Raw genomic sequence first — 21,435 nt, 5'->3', positions numbered from 1 at the left:
CTTGTATGTACTTTTTCCGCATTTGTATAGTTATACACTGAACAAAAATATAAATGCAACACTTTTGTTTTTGCTCCCATTTTTCATGAGATGAACTCGAAGATCTAAAACATTTTCTATATACACAAAATAACCATTTCTCTCAAATATTGTTCACAAATCTGAAAAAATCTGTGATAGTGAGCACTTCTCCTTTGCCGAGATAATCCATCCCACCTCACAGGTGTGGCATATCAAGATGCTGATTAGACAGCATGATTATTGCACAGGTGTGCCTTAGGCTGGCCACAATAAAAGGCCACTCTGAAACGTGCAGTTTTGCTTTATTGGGGGGGTCTGGGGGGGTCCGGAAACCAGTCAGTATCTGGTGTGACCACCATTTGCCTCACGTAGTGCAACACATCTCCTTCGCATAGAGTTTATCAGGTTGTTGATTGTGGCCTGTGGAATGTTGGTCCACTCCTCTTCAATGGCTGTGCGAAGTTGCTGGATATTGGCAGGAACTGGAACACGCTGTCGTATACGCCGATCCAGAGCATCCCAAACATGCTCAATGGGTGACGTGTCCGGTGAGTATGCTGGCCATGCAAGAACTGGGATGTTTTCAGCCTCCAGGAATTGTGTACAGATCCTTGCAACATGGGGCCGTGCATTATCATGCTGCAACATGAGGTGATGGTCGTGGATGAATGGCACAACAATGGGCCTCAGGATCTCGTCACGGTATCTCTGTGCATTCACAATGCCATCAATCAAATGCACCTGTGTTCGTCGTCCATAACATACGCCTGCCCATACCATAACCCCACCACCACCACGGGCCACTCGATTCACAACATTGACATCAGAACACCGCTCACCCACACGACGCCACACACGCTGTCTGCCATCTGCCCTGAACAGTGAAAACCGGGATTCATCCGTGAAGAGAACACCTCTCCACCGTGCCAGACGCCATCGAATGTGAGCATTTGCCCACTAAAGTCGGTTACGACGACGAACCGGAGTCAGGTCGAGACCCCGATGAGGACGACGAGCATGCAGATGAGCTTCCCTGAGACGGTTTCTGACAGTTTGTGCAGAAATTCTTTGGTTATGCAAACCGATTGTTGCAGCAGCTGTCCGAGTGGCTGGTCTCAGACGATCTTGGAGGTGAACATGCTGGATGTGGAGGTCCTGGTCTGGTGTGGTTACACGTGGTCTGCGGTTGTGAGGCCGGTTGGATGTACTGCCAAATTCTCTGAAACGCTTTTGGAGACGGCTTATGGTAGAGAAATGAACATTCAATTCACGGGCAACAGCTCTGGTGGACATTCCTGCTGTCAGCATGCCAATTGCACGCTCCCTCAAAACTTGCCACATCTGTGGCATTGTGCTGTGTGATAAAACTGAATATTTTAGAGTGGCCTTTTATTGTGGCCAGCCTAAGGCACACCTGTGCAATACTCATGCTGTCTAATCAGCATCTTGATATGGATGGATTATCTCGGCAAAGGAGAAGTGCTCACTATCACAGATTTTTTCAGATTTGTGAACAATATTTGAGAGAAATGGTTATTTTGTGTATATAGAAAATGTTTTAGATCTTTGAGTTCATCTCATGAAAAATGGGAGCAAAAACAAAAGTGTTGCATTTATATTTTTGTTCAGTGTAGTTGCAGCATAAACCAGTAAACACTCAATAGAAATAATGATTTTGATGAGTTTCACAGCATTGGCCTTTGGAAAAGAAATATTTACAAACAACATTTTTATTAATTCTGTAATCAGCACTTACACCAACATGTTTTTAATGTGTGTTAGGCATTGTTTGTTTGAAATATCCTAAAAATGTATCTCGTCAGGGATATGATAACTACATCCAGAAGGGGATAGACCTGGAAGATGTGTCTCCTCTGGAGGACTCTTGGCTGGAGAGCATTCAGGAAATGATACCATGCCACCTGCAGAGCCTGAGCACACCTTTTCATCTGCTGGTCGACGAGATCAGGGAGGAATACCTGCTCAGCGTCAAGGAAGCAATCGGTATTTTAAGTACATTTAATATCAACCTTTGCCATTTTGTTAACACTTGGCCCAAACATTCTTAATGGCTGAATTCATACAAATTAAATTGTTATGCATAAAACAGTGGTGATAAATTATTTGTTGATGTTTGTTTTAATGTATTTTTTTTTATTGCAGTGAAATATATATTTGGAGATTCAGGGGACAGTGACGAAGACCAAGTGAAAGATCTGCCCCCTCACAGGCTTGAGTAAGTCAGCAGGAAGTGACTGAGAATGCTTCATGTGTATCTTGTGAGAAGTATAAAGTGACTCCCCTTACTCATACTGTGGAGCATCAGACCCGGCGGCGCCAGAGCAACATCTGCAAAGAAGGCATGTTTTTTTCATGGGAGGGCCCAAAGAAATGTCATGTGGGGGGCAGCACAAATTAAATATCAGTAAGACAGCATGGCTAACAGCATTGCTTGAAGACACGCGCCTCTCGCAAGTATGCACACATAAACAGCAACTTACAAACCACCTTTGGAACGACGCATTGTTTGGGAGGCAGCACACACACAGGTAAACCACATGTGCCTAAATTCACATCAAAAAGAATCACAGCTTTGCGTGGCCTTACACTTGACCAACCACTGACTACAGCAGCAATGAAATCTACACGGTACAGAGCGACAACACGTTATGCACTAAACAGCACTAAATCTTTTTTATGTCCTTTTTTGGCCTAAAACAAAAATAAGCAGGCTACAGATTCCAAACTCAGAAGAACTCCGGAATGTTTTGGATTGACTTATAATATAGATCGTAGCATTAAAGTCCAAAGATGGGAAAATATGTCAAAGGTAGGACCTTGCCCTACCTGGCCCCCCACGGCGCCTGGCCTGTGTTGCATGGATCATATGAGGGTGCCAAATAGAGATTACTTGTATTTCTCTGTGCATATACAATCTGGGTTTTAATAATAAGTGACTTGTAGCTTTAAAAATGATTGAATACAATATAATGCAAGAGTTCAAAATAAATGTCGCTTGTGTTATCTTTCACTGTTAGACTGGAGGTTTTGGAAAAACCATGGAACAAAACCTTTGTCCTTGCACGAAAGAAGATGGGGAATAAGCTTCACTCCATCAACCCCACTATACTGAATGTGCTTTACATTTGGCATGCATTTTACAAGTAAGTATGCTATAATACTTTTCTAACTTGTCCCAAAAAACAAATTGGGTTGAAATTATTTTTAATGGAATTGAAATCCTAGGTTCTGAGTGAGTTTGATAGACATTGGTCAGACAAATATTTCTAAAAAGTGTCAAAAAACTATTATGTGCCATATATGTATTTTATTTTGCAATACTTCATTACAAAGTAAGACACTTTGTGTGACAAGTAAACATCAGTATGTGAACCACATTGCGTAAGAGTAAATGCAACTTTTGTACTTTTATGTCAAGCTATTATTCATTATTGAATGTTACTGTAAATTCTACACATCAAATTGTAATTGTATTTATATTAAAACACCAATATATGTTAGTCCCTCATGGAGTCTTAGTCCCTCATGGAGTCTAGTCCCTCATGGAGTCTAGTCTACGGTTTCATTTTCAGCAGACAAAACATATTTGCATGAATCATTTCCTGTTTTAATGGGGAAGAGTTTTCCTGTTTTCTTAGTTTCTTGAAATTGTATCCAGTCCATTTTTTCTACAGTTAGCAATGTTTTGTACATATATATTTGTTACTATTCTAAACTAGATTATTATCTTATCATCATACCTGCTTGCAGACATTTACGCCTGATAGATGTAGAGGAGTTCCACAGGAGAGAGGAGTCCATGGAGCTCTCTGTGTTTCAGAAAATTGTCAACAGACAAATTGACAATGCCAGAGAAGTCCTCCTCAAAAAGTGAGTCCACATAATTACTTCACTCCAACAAACTGTACCTGTAGGCTACTCAGTTAAAAATAACCAGGAGTCATTTGGAACAAAGGAGAGAAACAATCAACTTTTAAAGGCAATACAAATTAGAAAACCGATACATTGTATTTCTGTTTGACAGCTCTATAAGCTGGGACATCTTTTTAGCTGCCATCCATAAAGTATTAGTATTTTGTAGAAACCTCGAGTCGTAGCCATATGAAGCTTTCACATCAGAGAATACCGGCCTCTCCTTATAGCGCCCCCATGAAAAAGAATCCCCTTCTTATTAGCACGTCAACAGTATATTACAACAATGTGAAGTATATCTACCCAACCTTATGAGATGATCTATCTTGCATACTAAATGTCTTTTATTCTTTCTTGTCTAGCATACATGCACTAGTACTGCATTTTGTTGTGCAGCCGTTTGTTGCAGAATGTCCATAAATGATCCTCACTATAGACCTCCACACTGCTTTGTCCTTTTTTTCTAGAGATGACACTTCCTTTTCTCTCTAAAGATAACTAGCAGGTACATAATACTGTACCCACAAATCGGGAAACACAAAGAAGAGCAAATGAAAACGATAACGCTGACATTTGGGACTAAGCTCCTTTCAATTTCCGTTCAAGTCTTCTGTATTCACATTTTTAAGATGCATAATAAGTTAACACATCATCTGGATTTTGCTGTTTTCTTCACCAGCTGGGTTCCCGAAGTACACAACATTTTCTACCAGGGGTGCAGGTCCCAGCTGGTGCCTGCCTCCAGCAACATGCCCCAACTGCTGTCTTTCTTCAACTGTGCGGCTACACTGATGACAATGCAGCTGCAGAGCCTTGCAATAGACTCCATGAGGGACTATACACGGCTCATTTCCCAAGACCCGGTAGGAGAAGGCTAAGCAATTTCCAGCAAATACAATTTGAAAAAAGTTGAAGTTACTTCCCTGAAAAAAACATAATTGTATTTGATTTTGCCCTACATGAAATGAAGACACTACAATCTTTTTTTCACCTTGTTTTGGTTTGGTCCACCCCCTCTTAGAAGTCAGAGCGGGCCTATGAGCACACGGGCTTTGTGCTGCATCTGATCCTGGAGGACGGAGACATCAAGTTCGAGCCTGAACTCAAGCAGTACGAGGAGGCCCTCCTTAACGTCTATCAGCTCATGCTCAGGCCTATCAACATAGTACCACGAGTGGAAACCAAACTCTACTTTGAGTGGGTAAGATAAACAGTGTTTGTGTGTGTGGTATACACTCAGTAGCATTGCCAGTAGATTATGTACATCGAGCTAAAACTGCAAAAAGTACTGTAATAGCTCCTACATTTATAGGGTTATAGGGTTAAGTCTCTTTGAGATCATTTTGTAGGCTGATCACAGATAATTCCATTTTGTTTAATTTGATTTGATTTTATAATATTGGGTGGACAACATTTCTTTTTTTTAAATATTATTTTTCCAACTTTATTTAATTGTTCTTGTTTGTATTGTGCCTTTGCTGTAACAATGTACATTTAATAAAGGTCTCTGATTTCTGGATAGAAACCCCTGTGATTACAATGCTGTACAGTTGAACAGCACCACCGAGTGGATTTTGCTCTAAAACAAGAAAAAACTCATTATATATCAATAGTGCCTTAGCAATAAGCAGCACATTGTGAATGATTTTAATCGCTTGAAGTGGTTGTTCTTTTCTTGTCATGTTGTCAGGATCTCTTATTCTGTGAACCATTCTTGTTTGTTCCAGCAAAGCTCCCAGTGTGGAAGCACTCTAAAGCCCATCATCCTGCCGGAGATCCTGGAGGCGCAGCGGGAAGAGGTGCTCCGTGTTTTCCTGGCTGAGTGTGTCAGGCCCAAGGAGTATGTCCATGAGTATGATAAATACTCCCCGCTGGTTTCCAGGCAGGCAGAGGAGGATGTGGAGCGGTTCCTCAGTGAGCAGCACTCCTTCCAGGACATCATGGCAGAGGTGGTCCACTACCAGCAGCTCGCTGACCAGATCCAGTACACATCGTGCCAGGTACTTGGTCAGGAAGGTGGCAATAGGTGTATGCAAAAAAACAAAACCTAAAGGGACACAGCACATTTGGAAATAATGCTAAAACAATGCTTGGTTAAGGTACAAAAGTGAGCGTAAATAAAAATAGGAATTAGAAAAGTAATGGATGAAAACAAGAATTTGTTTGCATTCCCTGTTGCCGATTATTTCTGTATATTCCTTTTAAACTAGCTTAACATTTATACGGAAAATTGAATAATGTGATGGCTAATGCGATGGCTAATATAAGTTATATGGCTAATAAAAGTTATTAGCCATCACATTTTCTTATATAAAACTGTTAGATTTTCGTAAAATCCAATGAAACTTAAAAAGTACAAATATTTCCAAGAGTAAAATGTTGAGGGACATTAATGAGGTTGCTACTTTTTCTCCCTCTCATTCCTCCCTTTCTGATATTTACCCTAATGCCTGAACAATTTGAATTTGCAATCTCAAATGCAACAAACTTTAGATATTGAAATTTATATATTTTTTAAATGACGTTAATTGTGTTACTGACAAATACTTTGGGTTATAGGTGGTGCGCCTTGGCATGTTTGAGGTTCAGTCCCAGAAGCTCATCCACTCTCTCGTCAAGCGTGCTGAGGAGCTCCAGCAGAAAATGGTCACTCGCATGCTGCAGGACCATCAGGGGATCAACAAGAAGTCAGTTAGTGTGCTGTTTAACTGAAGCTTTAGATCCACGCCAAAAGAAATCCAAATGCAGCTCAAGCAAGTTATTGTTTTTGATCAAAGTTGACAAGGACATATATCAGTTTCTGCTTGACATACATTCCTGACCTTTACTTAGAGAATCTTTAGAGTTTAGACACTAATTGGCCAATGGGGTGCCTCGAAATATACATCGTGCTCATCCTTTTAAAACCTGTTGGCTGCTGTCTTGTCCTCTTTCCCAGTGGTGCATCTGCTCCAAGCAGTGCCATAATTAGATGGTAAGTCTGTGAAACTCTTCGTATATGTCACTGAATTAATGCTCTCTCCCCTCACAGGCTCTGTAATGAATTTGAGAATATGGCAGCGAAGGCACTGAGCACACCCAATGACACGCAGGAGCTGATGGAGCTTAAGGTAACTAACTAACAACCTGAAATTCTTGTCACACAGACTAGCTTGGTGCAGTATTTTCCAGTGTCTACAATTGTCCCTCAAACTAAGCAGTTAGACGTGGTCCAATAACAGACAAAGTATCGAGCATGAGCTTTTTTGCTCTATATATTCTGTACATTTCTGCACAATGCTACCTCTTTAAAGAGTCCCGATAATGCTTTTAGGGGGTTCTCTTTCCTGTAGTGTGTTATAAAGGTTTTTGCTAATGTAAAAGGTTTTTGTTCATGTAAAAGGCTAAACATCCAAAAGTTCACGCCCGCTTCTCTCCCACAATTGGACTTGTTTGTTTACTACACGCTTCTATTGGCTAGTGTTCCATCAGATTGTAAGAGATAGGCTAAGGGACGGGACATCTCTATGCTGTTGACTACAACAGAGCCGGCCAGCTGACCAATCAGAGCAGACTGGGCTCTGGTTTCAGACAGAGGGTGAAAAGAGGTGCTGCAGCACAGGCAAATAAAGAGCTTTTTGAACATTAAAGCATGGAGATATGTTGCAGTAGAGGCACTACATACTAATATGAACCTGAAAATGAGCATAAAATGGCCCCTTTATAACTGCTCAGTATTTATTATGTTTTTTGTGTATTAATATTTCTTGTAAACTACTTTTTATTTTGTTATAATAAAGTTGTTTTTGGTATAATATAATAGTTTTTACAATATGTATTTATTATCTATATTTGCTCCTTTTTACAACTTAATTCCTTTAATTGTGTTTATTTTTACACCATTATCCACCAACACAAATTCCTTATATGTTTAAACCTGATTCTGTCGTACTATATCTGTGTTTTATTGTTTTCCTGCACCCCCATCCCAGGCCTATATGTATAAAGTGCAGACTGCAGAGCTGCCTCTGTTGGAGCAAAGGTTGACCGACTCCAACACACAACTGTGTTTCCTCATGGACTTTATCACCCTCTCACCATCGGACATGGAGCTCAACACACAGACCATCCAGTGGCTTCAGCGTATGCCATCCATCATTAGGGAACATCGGCAGATCCTCGCTGAAAAGACAGCGCAATATCAGAGTGGCCTTGAGGTCTGATTCTCTCCTATATCTATCTAAATATTCATCTGTTGGTTGTATTTCTTTATCATTTTGGAATAATTCCTAGAGGACATTTTCTGTATGTGCATTCAGATGTGCCGCCAGCGCTTTCGAGAAGAACTGGAGAGCTACAGCGCACAGGTGGAGGAGTTCACCACCTTCAGTGATCTGACGGATCTCAACAAGTATTTGAAGAAAGCCCAGGCCCTCAATGCTAAACTGGAGTCAGCCCTGGAAAAGGTACACTAGAACAGGGGTTCCCAAAATACAACATCGTAAAAAAGTAGTCATTGAAATCCATATACAGCAGTCAGATATAGCAGGTGCAAACACCCACAGATGATTTCTCCAGCTTTTTTAAAATGAGTTTAAAATCCGTGATGGGTATCAAACTGGTCAGCTTAAGTTCCTGCTGAAGTGTGTTCCAGGTCGAGGGGCAGAGTACGATATGGCTTTTTTCTCAAGCACTGTGCGTACTGAGGGGACGGACAGAGTGATGTAATTTTGAGATGGTAGTCTATAGCTGTACTGTTTGTGTGATATGTAAGTGGATATGTAGAGGGGCAGCAGTCCAAGCATAGCGGTATAGATGAGTTTGTACCAGTGCAGTGATCTGCGCATAATGATGTCCAGTTGACTAAAGAGTACAGTTTATAGTTGACAGTTTACAGTTGGTTATGAACCTCAGAGCCCCATGGTAGACAGCGTCCAGCAGATGAAGGGAGTGAGCCGAGGCGTTCATGTACACAACGTCCCCGTAGTCCAAGAGCGGCAAAAATGTGGCAGAAGCCGTTTGAAGCAGAGATGTTCATCTATAGTGATGCCTAAGTATCTGTAGGTGTTAACAGCTTCAATGGGGTTATGCTGTGCAGATATGATGCAGTTGGTAACTTTTTCTTATTGGAAAACAACATGACTTTTGTCTTATCTGAATTTAACACCAACCTAAGGTGGAACAGATGTGACTGAAAAGTGTCAAAAGCAGACTGCAGACGTTCAAATGCAAGGGCAACAGTGCTAGCACAACAGTACACAACAGTATCATCTGCATATAGATGTACAGAGGCATCAATACTTTGACCCACATCATTTATATAAATAGTAAAAAGGGTCGGCCCCAAGACCGAACCTTGAGGAACGCCTCTGGGCACATTAAGACAGCTGGAGGAGAGACCGCTGCATTTTACACATTGCTTGCGATTTGAAAGATAGTTTGCAAACCAATCAACAGCTTGGTCGGACAGGCCTATATGAGATAGCTTCTGGAATAGAATGCCATGGTCCACAGTATCAAATGCCTTGGATAAGTCTATGAAAAGGGCAGCACAGTAGCTCTTTGCGTCCAAGCCTTCAACAATGTCATTCACTTTCAAAGCAGCCGTTACTGTACTGTGCCTGACTGGTGAGGGGATAGAATGTTGCTTACATTTTCTTTGATTTGATCATTTACCAGCCTTTCAAGTACTTTAGCTAACAAAGAGAGCTTGGAAATTGGTCTGTAATTATTCATCACCATGGGATCACCACCTTTCAATAAGGGGAGAACATTTGCAGTTTTCCAAACATCTGGAATGACATTGTTTGTTATAGAAGGATTAAAAACATGACACAGTGGTTTGGCTATAATATCTGCAGCTAGCCGTAAGAAATAAGGGGGAGATCGGGCCTGCTGGTTTTTTGGGGTCTAGGCTCTTTAGAGCCTTACAAACCTCCCTAACATTGAAGGGGTTGAAGGAGAAAGTGTGGCTACTGGAGGCATGACTGGTGGTGATGGAGGGAGAAGATTTACCAAAAGATAATGTGTCAAACAAGGAACTGGAGGCAATACAATGTTTATTAAAACAATTAAGCATCTCTGTCTTATTTGACACAGTGGTGGAGTCAACAACAATGTTAGGAAGCAGCTCTAAGGAGCGAGAGCTGGCAGAGAGGGATTTTATGGTATGCCAAAATCTCCTAGGATCGTTTAAACTGTCTGTGGTCTGGGATAAGTAAAAATCGCTTTTGGCTTTTTTAATGGAAGCAGTACAGCGATTACGCAGTTGACGAAAAAGAAGCCAGTCAGCCTCAGAGCCTGTCTTCCTCGCAGCAGCCCAAAGCAGAGAGGGCTGCCAGATCAGAAGTGAACCAGGGGTTATCACGGCCCTTCACCCTGAACCGGCGAAACGGAGCATGTTTATCTAAAAAATAACTAAAACTGTCATAAAAATACTTCCAAGCATGGTCAACATCACCAATTAATAAAATACGATCCCATTTAAAATGAACTAAGTCATGAAGAAAGGCTTGCTCTATAAAGTGCTTAATATTTCTTTTCGGAACAACACAGGGCTTAGTACGGGGGATTTTGGTATAGCACCAACTAGACAATGATCACTTAGGTCATTAGCAAAGACCCCGGTTGCAGTATATTTATGGGGTTTATTAGTAATTAAAAGATCGATAAGAGATGATTTTTTTAGACACCTGGTGTTAAGACAAGTGGGACTTTCAATGACAATGACAAATATGGTCATTTCCTTTGTATCAGCAACCAATCGTGAATGTACAAAGGGGAATAAGGCGTGTGGCGCAGTGGGTAGAGCGTTAGTGTTCGGATCAAGGGAGCACAGGTTCAAACCCCACTGTAGTCACCATGTCGTTGTGTCCACTTCACCCCAAATTGCTCCTGTGGGGATTGCCCACAGTATTGAGTATGTAAGTCGCTTTGGATAAAAGCGTCTAACAAGTAACATGTAATGTAATGTCTTAAACCAAAAAACTAAATCTAGACAACGTGATTCGTTCAGATGCGTCACGTGGTGTGCTAAAACACTTCTTGGTTTAGCTTTCGATGGAAATTTAAATCTCAAAATGGCAAAAACTTTCACAGAGAAGACGACAACAATTGTCACTTGCACGAAGCAATGTTAGACAAAAGACAAATGATCCCGAACACGAAATACCTTCACGGAGTGCGTCGATGCGCAAGCTGTCATCCAAAGAACAGCAGGGTTTAGGTAGCACCTCACAGCAATCTTGTTAAGCCCTGAGCCTGTTTTTCAGGTCTCAGGCTCGAAAATGACATTCCCAGAACAAATGACCATATCTTCCCTTCTAAAAGGGTTAAATTAATAATCTTTTTTCTCAAAGTAATGATAAACCTGTGAGTTGGATGTAGAAAAGTCAGAATAAATATAGATGTTTTTTATTTTAAAGAAAATTCAGATTTAACATAGTAAAAAACTGTAAATTATAGTGTCTGTCCAAAGATTCTTTTTTACTTATAGTGAAAACTACCCTTGGATGATGGTAAGGTAGACTAAAAGCTTTAGGAATCCAAATTACAACATATAATTAGTACGCTGTATCAAGATTGATGCAAAACAAGTGACATTTGATCTTTTTAGAGAGGTTTAGCAAAAAAAACTCCACCTCTGAGGTGATTTGGGTGGAAATGGGCGTTTTTACCGTTTTTTTGTTGGGTAATCTATGGTAGGGCTAACCCATACAGTGGTGGGCAATGTAATTACATACACGCTCCCCTTGACAGTGAAACGCCATGCGTGACGTGAGGTTTAGATTATTTCCGTCTCAATCCAAATTGAACTGTATGAAATAAAAAGGCACATTTGTCTTGTAGTAAATAAAAAGGGCGACCTGGAGCCAATCCTGCAATTTTCCCACAGGTGAAAGAGTTGACATGCTGAAAACCCAACTCCTGCAGGGGGGTCTGGGGGGATTCTTCCCCAGGAGATTTTTTGAAATACTAACATAAAATACACATTCTGGGACTCTCTTGAGAAGAAAAATAAATACATCTATTACTACACGACATATTTAAAAAAAATGAATGCCATTTTAGTTTTTTGTTGAACCTGCTGAACCTGCTGCTCCTCACAGAGAGAAGAGGGAAGAGGTTGTGTGAATTACTTTACATTGTGGATAAGGGTGGATAGCCCCCATTGTTCTGTGTGTCAAAATGAAAGACAGCCCACACACCTATCAATCATCAAACCGTGGGGTCTTATTTCATTATGTGTTGATTTCTATCAACACGTAATGTTGTATCGATGTATATAGAGATGTACTACCGCAAAAGTATTATCCGTCGGGACTTCCTGCAACAACACCACGCCGTTATCGTGATTCTGATTTGCCAGAAGACATTATCAAAGATGTTCTATTGAGAAGACGATCACTACGTGACCAACGTTTTCAAAACCGTTTCTAGTCTTCGGTATTTCCAGACAAGTGGCTACTGAAATCAATCTTACTAACTGCTGTCTGTGCAATTTACTCCGCGCGAGTTGGCGGACTTTATTTTGCTTACTTTAACATAATTTTTCATGGTGGGGCTAAGCCATTTCTTGGTATGGCTGTAGCCTACCTCAGCCATACCCTGGCGCCGCCACTGTCTGGAACCCATTGGTCGATTTTGGTGATTGACATCTCTTTTTGACCGTTAGAGCCAATAGAATCGAAGGGGAATTTCCCCATACACACACATGGTATACAAAAAGAAGGTGGGGGCTTTGCGCATGCAGGTTTGCATCAGAGTGAACCAATCTCTCGCTCTGACATCTGGGGCCTCATTTATAAAGGGGTATACGCTCAAAAAATGGCGTACGCCAGTTTCTACGCAATGTTTGTGATTTATAAAATACTAACTTGACGGGAAAATGTGCAGTCCTCCACGCAAACTCTAACCCATGCGTACGCTCTAAGCACAAAAACGGGAGAGACGAGAAACTGCGACACCGTTGGCAGAAGGATGAATGGAGAGAAATATGTGGAAATAATACCATAAATAAAATGTTACCTCTCATTTATCATATATGAAGAATTCATTTTCACAAATTGATTAAAGCCAATCTTAAAATGATTTAAAGGTCCCATGTCATGGTCATTTCCAGTGATCATAATTCCATTGTTGAGGTCTCCTAGAATAGATTTATATTGTGCAATTTTCCAAACTCACATTGGTTTCTCATACAGCATCTCTGTAAAGTATGTGTATTCACTGAATTTCACTCTCTGCCTTTAACGGTTCGTTGTAGCTCCAATAGCTCCAGCCCCCACCCTCCCTGTGAGCACAGTGTGCTCTGATTGGTCGGGACGTTGTGAATCGCGCTGAGCTCCGTGGAGGTGTGGTTTCCTTGTTTAGCGATACACATCGAAACACAGCCAAACTCACCCTGAGCACACACAAAGTCACAGCCGAAGTAAAAACAATAAGTGTGGCTTGATATTGAGTAAGAAAAGGTTGATAAACGCTGTGAGAATGGGTCTGCAGAGAGCATTTCGCCGCGATCCCAACTGTCTGTTATCAGCCTGCAGCCAGAGAGGAGAAATCAGCAGAGCTGCTTGCACTGAGTGTGTGAGGAAGTCCGTGGATTGGTCAATTTGGACCAATCAGCGGGGGCTTAACGTAACGGCTCCGCGGACGTAATGTAACGGCTACACGGATTGGTCCATTTGGTTCCGGGTAACGCATAACCAGTGGCGGCGCCAGGGTATGGCTGGGGTAGGCTACAGCCATACCAAGAAATGGCTTAGCCCTACCTTAGCCCGACCATGACAAATTATGTTAAAGTAGGCATGTTGAGAACACGGATTGCGAAAATCTACCGGTCGTGTCCACAACACACAAACTGATCCTGCTGTAACAACAAGTGCACGTTACTACTGACGCTGGTTGAGACCATTCGGGCTTATGCTAGAGGGGTGCAAGGAATAGTCGGGGAGTTGTATACACTAAAGGTGTGGACATTCTCTCGCGTTATAATATCAGCGCGGCCGCGGTCAGATCAAAATGCCTCCGAATGCAATTTGAACAGACCTACAGCCAATCAGAGCAACGAAACGTTGGGTCTGCTGCATCATGCATTACTGATTCGTCACGTTCACAGTGAAAAGTCCCCAAACTCGCGCCGAGTAAATTGCAGACAGACAGCAGAACTATAGGTTACTTACGTAACCCCAGTTCTCAGAGTAACATGAAGTGAGATGTCTCACTATGGGATGCGCCTCATCGCGGAGCAAACAGAAGCATCAATCTCATTACGCCAATCCTGATTGGCCGGTGATTCTTGACGTCAACGTCAGGGGAAATCACCCCCTATAAGTAGCCTGCGCCACGACGCATGCGTCATTCAAAATAAGCACCTCTTCTCGCTTCACCATAGCAAAGAGGGCCGTCTGGTGAGACATCTCACTTCATGTTACTCTGAGTCCTGGGGTTACGTAAGTAACCTATAGTTCTCATTCATAACACTCCGTTCGATGTCTCACTATGGGATATTGTAGCTCCCGTATTGCCAGACGAGCTTATCTTGAAGATCACCGATCAACCAGAATTTAACAGGTGGAGTCCCGACTCAACAAGGTGCCCAGCACTGCTCGGGCCACGCTTGGAGCGGAGATGTCCAGCCTGTAAAAGCGGATAAAAGTGAGTGGCGAAGACCAGCTTGCCGCTGCACAGATATCCTGGATGGAAACACCCTTGAACAAAGCCCAGGATGTAGCCAGGCCCCGAGTCGAGTGAGCCCGCAGACCCGAAGGTGCTTGCAGATTCTGACTCGTATAGGCCAAAGCAATCGCCTCCACGATCCAGTGGGATAGTCGTTGCTTAGTAACAGGCTTACCCTTGTGAGGTTTAGCCCAGGACACGAAGAGTTGGTCATTAAGACGAAGCTCTTTTGATCTGTCCATATATGTGTGTAAAGCCCGGACTGGACACAACAGATCCTGCTGCTGCTCCCCGGAGGAAACCAGCTGCGGAGGAAATGCCTCAATGTCAATCGGGGTACACGAACCAACCACCTTTGGTGTAAAGGCAGGGTTGGGTTTCAACAACACTCTCGTTTGCCCTGGGGCGAACTGAGTGCATGAGGGATGTACAGACAGTGCATGGATATCGCTGACCCGCTTGGCGGATGCCAGGGCCAGTAACGGCACTGTCTTGAGTGATAGATGTTTCATGTCAGCTCCCTCCAGGGGTTCAAATGGGGTCATTTTGAGCCCATTTAAAACCACTGCCAGGTCCCATAAGGGTACCAGCGACCTGGAGACAGGGAGGAGCCTGCGCGCTCCCTTCATAAAACGGCAAACCAAAGGATGTTGGCTAGCCGTCTTACCCTCAAAGCCCACATGGCATGCAGCAATAGCAGCCAGGTACACCTTGATCGTGGAAAAAGCTCTGTGTTTATCGATCAAGTCCTGTAGAAATGATAAAATCACCCCGACAGGACATTGAAAAGAGATGTGTCCTTCTTGAAGGCACCACTCCTCAAACACCCTCCACTTACAGTCGTAAAGAGACCTGGTGGAGGAAGCTCTCGCACTCTGAATAGTGTTTATCACCTTCTGAGGGAGTCCCACTGTATTCAGATTGTACCACTCACGGGTCAGGCCCATAGTGCCCCGTGCTCTGGGCGTGGGTGAAGGATCGCCCTCCCCGCCTGAGACAATCTGTCCCTGCGTGGTGGGGGCTGCCACGGCTGCCCGCACAACAGCTGATATATCTCCGCCAGCCCGTATATTGCGGGCTAGGGTGGAAACATCAGAGTACATGTGTGGCGTTGCTCTTTCACTCTGGCCGGAGTTAAGGGGAACAGAACCAGGGGTGGGAACGTGTACAGAGGACCCGGAGGTCAATCGTGTACGAGTGCGTCCCCGCCTAACGGTGCGTTTAAATCGTGCATTAAAGAGAACAGCTGTCATTGAGCATTTTCTCCCCTTGCGAACAGACTTAACGCGGCTCCGCCGTAACGCACCCACAGCGGACTCTCGATCATTGGATGAGGAGTCCAGTCTGCATAGAGTGGTGCACCTTTTGACAGTAATTCTGTCCCTAGGTGCATAACACCCGGTACTTGTGTCGTTCTCAGAGAGGAGACGTCTGCCGCTCCAAGGGATCAGTTTGTGTGCCAGTGTGTGTGACTGGAGACAACGCAATCTCCCCTGGCGGTTCATACACGATATCGTGTTGTCTGTCCTCACGGGGACATGAGGTCCTCTGAGAGAAGGCAGGAAGCATTTTTTGGGTGGGGAACACCGCTAAAAGCTCCGGGTAATTTACGCGTGCCCGCTGGAAGTCTCTGTTCTAGAGACCTCTCACCGGGCGACCCTCGTAAGGTAGCCCGCAGGTCAGCCCGTCTGACCTGCGTCCGTGGTGACCACCTTCCGTGAAAGGACTGCACCCGTAGGCGCATCCCGCACTGAAAAAGTCGGGTGTAGTGCCACTACGCATTTCATAATCACCAAAACTCTCCGTAAGCCGTGGCGTTCGGGGTTTAGTTTTATTATGAGGCCCATGTTGAGCGGGTGCTTTACGAGGACATTTTCCTCCGTAATCTGACTCCGCTCGGTGGGTTTTATAGATAAAACCCTTCTTTCTGGGAGAGAGAGAACCCTTCTCTCCAGAATGTGGGTTGACTCTCTGGGTTTGTGAAAACAGATACATTATAACTGTTTTGAGAAGCCCAGGCAGACATCATGAGTATCTCCTGCTGTATGCTCCTTAGAGCCAGCTGGGATGTCACTCTTATGGCTCCGACCGGCACTGCGCAGGTGCGTGACGGAGGTGCCTTTACAGCTCCAGCCGGTACTGCGCATGTGTGTGCCGGTGGTGCCCTCACGGCTCCAGTCGGCACTGCGCCTGCGCGTGCCGGTGGTGCCCTTAAAGCCCCGGCCGGCACTGCGCATGTGTGTGGCGGTGGCTTCACGGACCCGTCAATAATCCGTCCTTTGAGAGATGCCGTAGCTGCTCTTGAAAGGGGAAGGATTGACGGGCCGTTCTTTACAGCTCTAGCCGGCCCTCGTCTCCAGCCTGGGCTGGGGACTCGGGATGGGCTGCGACCTCTGCGTCTTCGGTGTTTTAAACCGAGCAGAGTTCGAGGCAGCTTGGGTGTCGTGAGTATCTCCTGCTGCATGCTCCTTAGAGCCAGCTGAGATGTCACGCTTACAGCTCCAGCCGGCACTGCGCGTGGCGGTGGTGCCTTCACAGACCCGTCAATAATCCGCCTTTTGAGAGATGCCGTTGCTGCTCTCAAAAGGGGAGAAAATTGGTTTTATTGATTTTCTATTCATTTTTCTGAGCTGCGCCCTCGGCGCTCGGCCTGGATGCGTCAGCGGCAAATGTTTAATGACAGAGGAATCAACCAACGTGTGACATGTGTTTGTGTGGACTTGAGGATGGCGTTTAGGCATCTCTCGAGGTGGCGGGAACACATTCACGGAGGGGAGAAGGAGGGGCTGTCACGCCGCTCGCTTCTTCTTCCTCGACTGCTGGCCGAAATTCTGGGTTGGCTGAGCCTGAGCTGCAGCCAGAACCGGAGATTTTCTCGGCCAACTTGTCTAGTCTGGCCGCAGCGCGCTGACACACGGCTTGTAGGTCCATACTGAGACAGGGCGAAGCTGGTGTGCTATCGCCGAGAGAGCAGCCATCGCTCCCAGCTTTGCAGCCTGAGCTGGTGACACGAAGACGTCGTCTTCTTGCTCATCCGAGTCAGACAGGAGGAACTCAGAGGTGTACTCTTCGTCCTCCATGTAGTCTAACTCCAGGACATCTTCCGCGGGTGAAACCATGGTGAGGTCCAGTCGGGAGCCCCAGCTTGGTATAGCGTGGGGCCCCGTTCCCGCGTTTCTTGCCGCCACCGGATCTCGGCCTGATATGGCGCGGGATTCCGGTTCTGCGGGTGCCGCTGTCGGTGAGCCCCAGACCGCAGTGAGGGGCTCCACCTCTGCGGCAGACGTCCCCGTGTCCTGATTGCCGGTCGGCAGATCAGTGGACATGAGGGGGGTCCCGTCCCGACAGGTTAGCTTGTTGCGCTAACCTTCGGTGGAGGCTCTTCACGGTGAGGCGGGCACAATGTCCGCACGAGCCGGGGTTGTCGATGGCCTCCTGGGCGTGTTCCAGCCCGAGGCAGGACGAACAGATCTGGTGTGAGTCTGTGCCTGACACTTTCAACCCGCAACCGCAGCGCCGAGCCTCCGAGTTCCTGACTCCTCTGGTGTGAGGGGGAGAGGCATCCATCTTGTTCGCCGTGAGGCGTGGAGAGGGTCCGCTCATGACAGGTACGTTCGAGAAAAAAATGTTTACCGATCTGTCTTTAATCCGGGGAAAAAAGGACAGCGTGGGTCTTTTTCTCTCAAGGATATTACCTGGTATGGTAATATTCCTGTAATCCTTTTCCCCTCCGTGGAAGAGAGAAGAAAAAAGTGTCCTCGCTACCGTGGTGTCGGTAGTGAGGGGAAAAAACACAAGTTAGCAACTGGTGTGTTGCTAACTTGAAGTCAAAACCTTACCTTACTCCAGAGGAAGAACGGCGAGGTTGACTATAATACTTTTCTGTGAGAGAATCGGGTAGCCGGCTAACGCCCGTCGACCGAAAATTAGCTTTGGGTTCAGTCTGTGGACTGTTGAGCTAGCCCGGCTACCGTTCGAGATGTGCTCTGAAGCGAGAAGAGGTGTTTGAATGACGCATGCGTCGTGGCGCAGGCTACTTATAGGGGGTGATTTCCCCTGACGTTGACGTCAAGAATCACCGGCCAATCAGGATTGGCGTAATGAGATTGATGCTTCTGTTTGCTCCGCGATGAGGCGCATCCCATAGTGAGACATCGAACGGAGTGTTATGAATGAGAACTTCTAGGATTAATTGTATATTTCGGATGGATAGATTTGTTCTTAAACGCCCTCGCATTGAGGTACAAGTCTCGCAGCTAATATAACACAACACATTCGTTGTATTTCCTTTAACTGGTGGATTATGGATATATAGTTGCTGATCGAAAGCTGGAACACAAACCACCAAATACAAAAACATAATTCAGATCCAGTCGTCATGACTCCACTCCGGAGGGATTCCCCGATCATTTCTTACAGTCTCTCATCAAGGGGGGGTCTCCTGTCCCCGGTACAAACACACTGCCTGAGGAAGGTTGGCTATGTGTATTTATTTTGTCATTAACTTTTTTCGGACCACTTATTTATTTATTTTGGTGACGATCCGAACTCCATGCTGCTACTCTGGTTCAAACTGCATCCACCAAACAATATGATTTATCTCGACCTCCCCAAAATAACCAAAATCTGACACGGTGTGAGACGTCTTTTTTAGCAGTTCTGTTGTCATTTCCTGCGATCTTCTTCATGCAGTCAGTCAAAATGAATGAATGAATGGGCGTTTCTTTGACTATTTATAGGCAAATATGGGCGTTACGTGAAACCCAAAAAAGCTGCGCCGCATTTCGAGTGTGCGGTGTGCCCCTACAAGTAGAATCAAATTATGTGGGATTTTGTGGAACCCTTCGGGGTCGCGACCTCCACTTTGGGAACCCCTGCACTAGAATATCAATGTTGAAAAACACAATGTTGTAGAGAAATAAGGGATCAACTCACAGATTGACAGAAGGGCAATATTGTAGTGGGCAGTATCAGACGAGTTATATTGATACCCAAACAATGATAAAGCAATATAGCATAAGCATAATTAAAATCCACTTTTGAAGTATTGCTCCATGCCAGTATAAACTCAGATTTTAGAATTCTTCACAAATTATATAACAATGAAATATTAATATAACTTTATTTCTGTTGCACGTTTCAAACAGAGTTACCAAATGCTTTTCATATAACAAATACAAATATTTAATACACACAGATAATGCAACAACCAGCAACTAACCAGACTATAAAACACAGATTAAAACAAGCAGAAAGTAATAACACATAAATACAAATAAATAAATAAATTCTTACAAAAGTGGGTTTTATTGACTAGACATGTTTCTGATTAAAAGATATATTAATTGTAGAGAGGATTAATTGATTGATGATGGTTTCTGCTTTCAAATGTTTAACCTGTAGAGGGCAGCATTGGCTCTTCCGAATACCTTTGTCACGACTTGAAAGGGCTCTATTTATCCATTTATGTTTTTATCCATGCTTCTATTTCTGCTCCTCTCCAAAGATAAATGAATTCAACATGGAGGAGGACGCCTATGGCTGGACTATTTCCCAATACCCAGAGCGTAAGAAGATCCACGACAAGCTCACACCCTTTTTGCGCCTCTATGAGGCAGGCACTGATTTCCTAAACCAGTATGATCAGTGGCTCCATGGACCACTCTCGGGTGTGAACCCAGACAAGGTACCAGAAAGTTCAGGATGTATATTTAACCTTCAACAATTTAAAAATGAGCAGGGACACCTTTTATATTCAGGACAGCATCAGTGATGCTTAAAATGCCATTGTGAAAGCACCTTTTATGCTTTTGGGGGTTTTCTCTTTCTTGTCGTGTGTGTTAGGTTGTTGTCCATGTTAATGTTCTGCAAAAGCTAAAATACCAAATTTCAAAGAGGCTAAAAAGAGGTGCTGCAGCAGAGGAAGTATGCGGAAAATAAAGACCTTTTTAAACATTAAAACATGTGAACATGTCATAGTAAAAGCACAACATACAAAACTAACCCTGAGGATGAGCATAATAGGGCCCCTTTAATAACATTTTATTACAGTTGGTGCAGTCATGCTAAGTCAATGTACCCATCGATTAATTGTGATTGTCAGCAGTAACAGAGGAATCTGAGAATAATGCTGACATTCTGTATTCTTTGAAAGCTTTGAAATCTCTTCATTGTCAATAACAGTGCATACAATGAAAAGCTACTCCATGTTCACAATGCAACACTCCCACACCTACACACGCATTTATAGATTCTTGTCTTGGAACACACTTTATTTCATATATCAGTCATATAGCATACCAATCTTTTTTTTGTTTCTTGCTACGCCTACATAGAATGAATGTAAAATGTGTTATCAATCATATATAACATGGAGACAGAGATGTGTACCTGTGAATAATATTTACACACACACACACACACACACACACACACACACACACACACACACACACACACACACACACACACACAACACACACACACACACACACACACACACACACACACACACACACACACACACACACACACACACACACACACCACACCACACCACACCACACCACACCACACACACACCAGCATCCTGCTCCCTGCTGTTTGATTGATGTCTCTGTTTCTGTTTGTCCTGATGTGTTAAAGCCAGACAGCTCTTATTGGCTCTCCTTTTATAGCAGCCGCCTGGCAAAGCAATGCTTTATTTTGTTTAGCATCTTGCAACAACAAGGCAATTCACACATCATTATTTAAGAAATAAACAGGCATTAAGAAATAAAAGAAACACAAGGCCATATTAAAAGACACACATACATAGGATTTTAT

General features: G+C 43.9%; 1 protein-coding gene across 1 annotated transcript in view; it reads left to right on the top strand.

The window, feature by feature from the left end:
• Nucleotides 1-21,435, top strand: part of dnah7 (dynein, axonemal, heavy chain 7) — a 121,088-nt gene that overhangs the window by 2,097 nt on the left and 97,556 nt on the right. Inside the window, exons 5-16 of the mRNA XM_034110349.1 lie at nucleotides 1,845-2,025; nucleotides 2,185-2,257; nucleotides 3,060-3,185; nucleotides 3,793-3,912; nucleotides 4,634-4,817; nucleotides 4,976-5,155; nucleotides 5,682-5,954; nucleotides 6,514-6,641; nucleotides 6,986-7,064; nucleotides 7,926-8,150; nucleotides 8,253-8,399; nucleotides 20,117-20,296. Coding sequence (XP_033966240.1) covers nucleotides 1,845-2,025; nucleotides 2,185-2,257; nucleotides 3,060-3,185; nucleotides 3,793-3,912; nucleotides 4,634-4,817; nucleotides 4,976-5,155; nucleotides 5,682-5,954; nucleotides 6,514-6,641; nucleotides 6,986-7,064; nucleotides 7,926-8,150; nucleotides 8,253-8,399; nucleotides 20,117-20,296 — 1,896 coding nt within the window. The remainder of the gene's footprint in view (nucleotides 1-1,844; nucleotides 2,026-2,184; nucleotides 2,258-3,059; nucleotides 3,186-3,792; nucleotides 3,913-4,633; nucleotides 4,818-4,975; nucleotides 5,156-5,681; nucleotides 5,955-6,513; nucleotides 6,642-6,985; nucleotides 7,065-7,925; nucleotides 8,151-8,252; nucleotides 8,400-20,116; nucleotides 20,297-21,435) is intronic.

The sequence above is a fragment of the Pseudochaenichthys georgianus genome, chromosome 21 (genome assembly GCF_902827115.2).
Source record: "Pseudochaenichthys georgianus chromosome 21, fPseGeo1.2, whole genome shotgun sequence".
Taxonomy (NCBI): domain Eukaryota; kingdom Metazoa; phylum Chordata; class Actinopteri; order Perciformes; family Channichthyidae; genus Pseudochaenichthys; species Pseudochaenichthys georgianus.
This window is presented reverse-complemented; position numbering and strand designations above follow the sequence as displayed.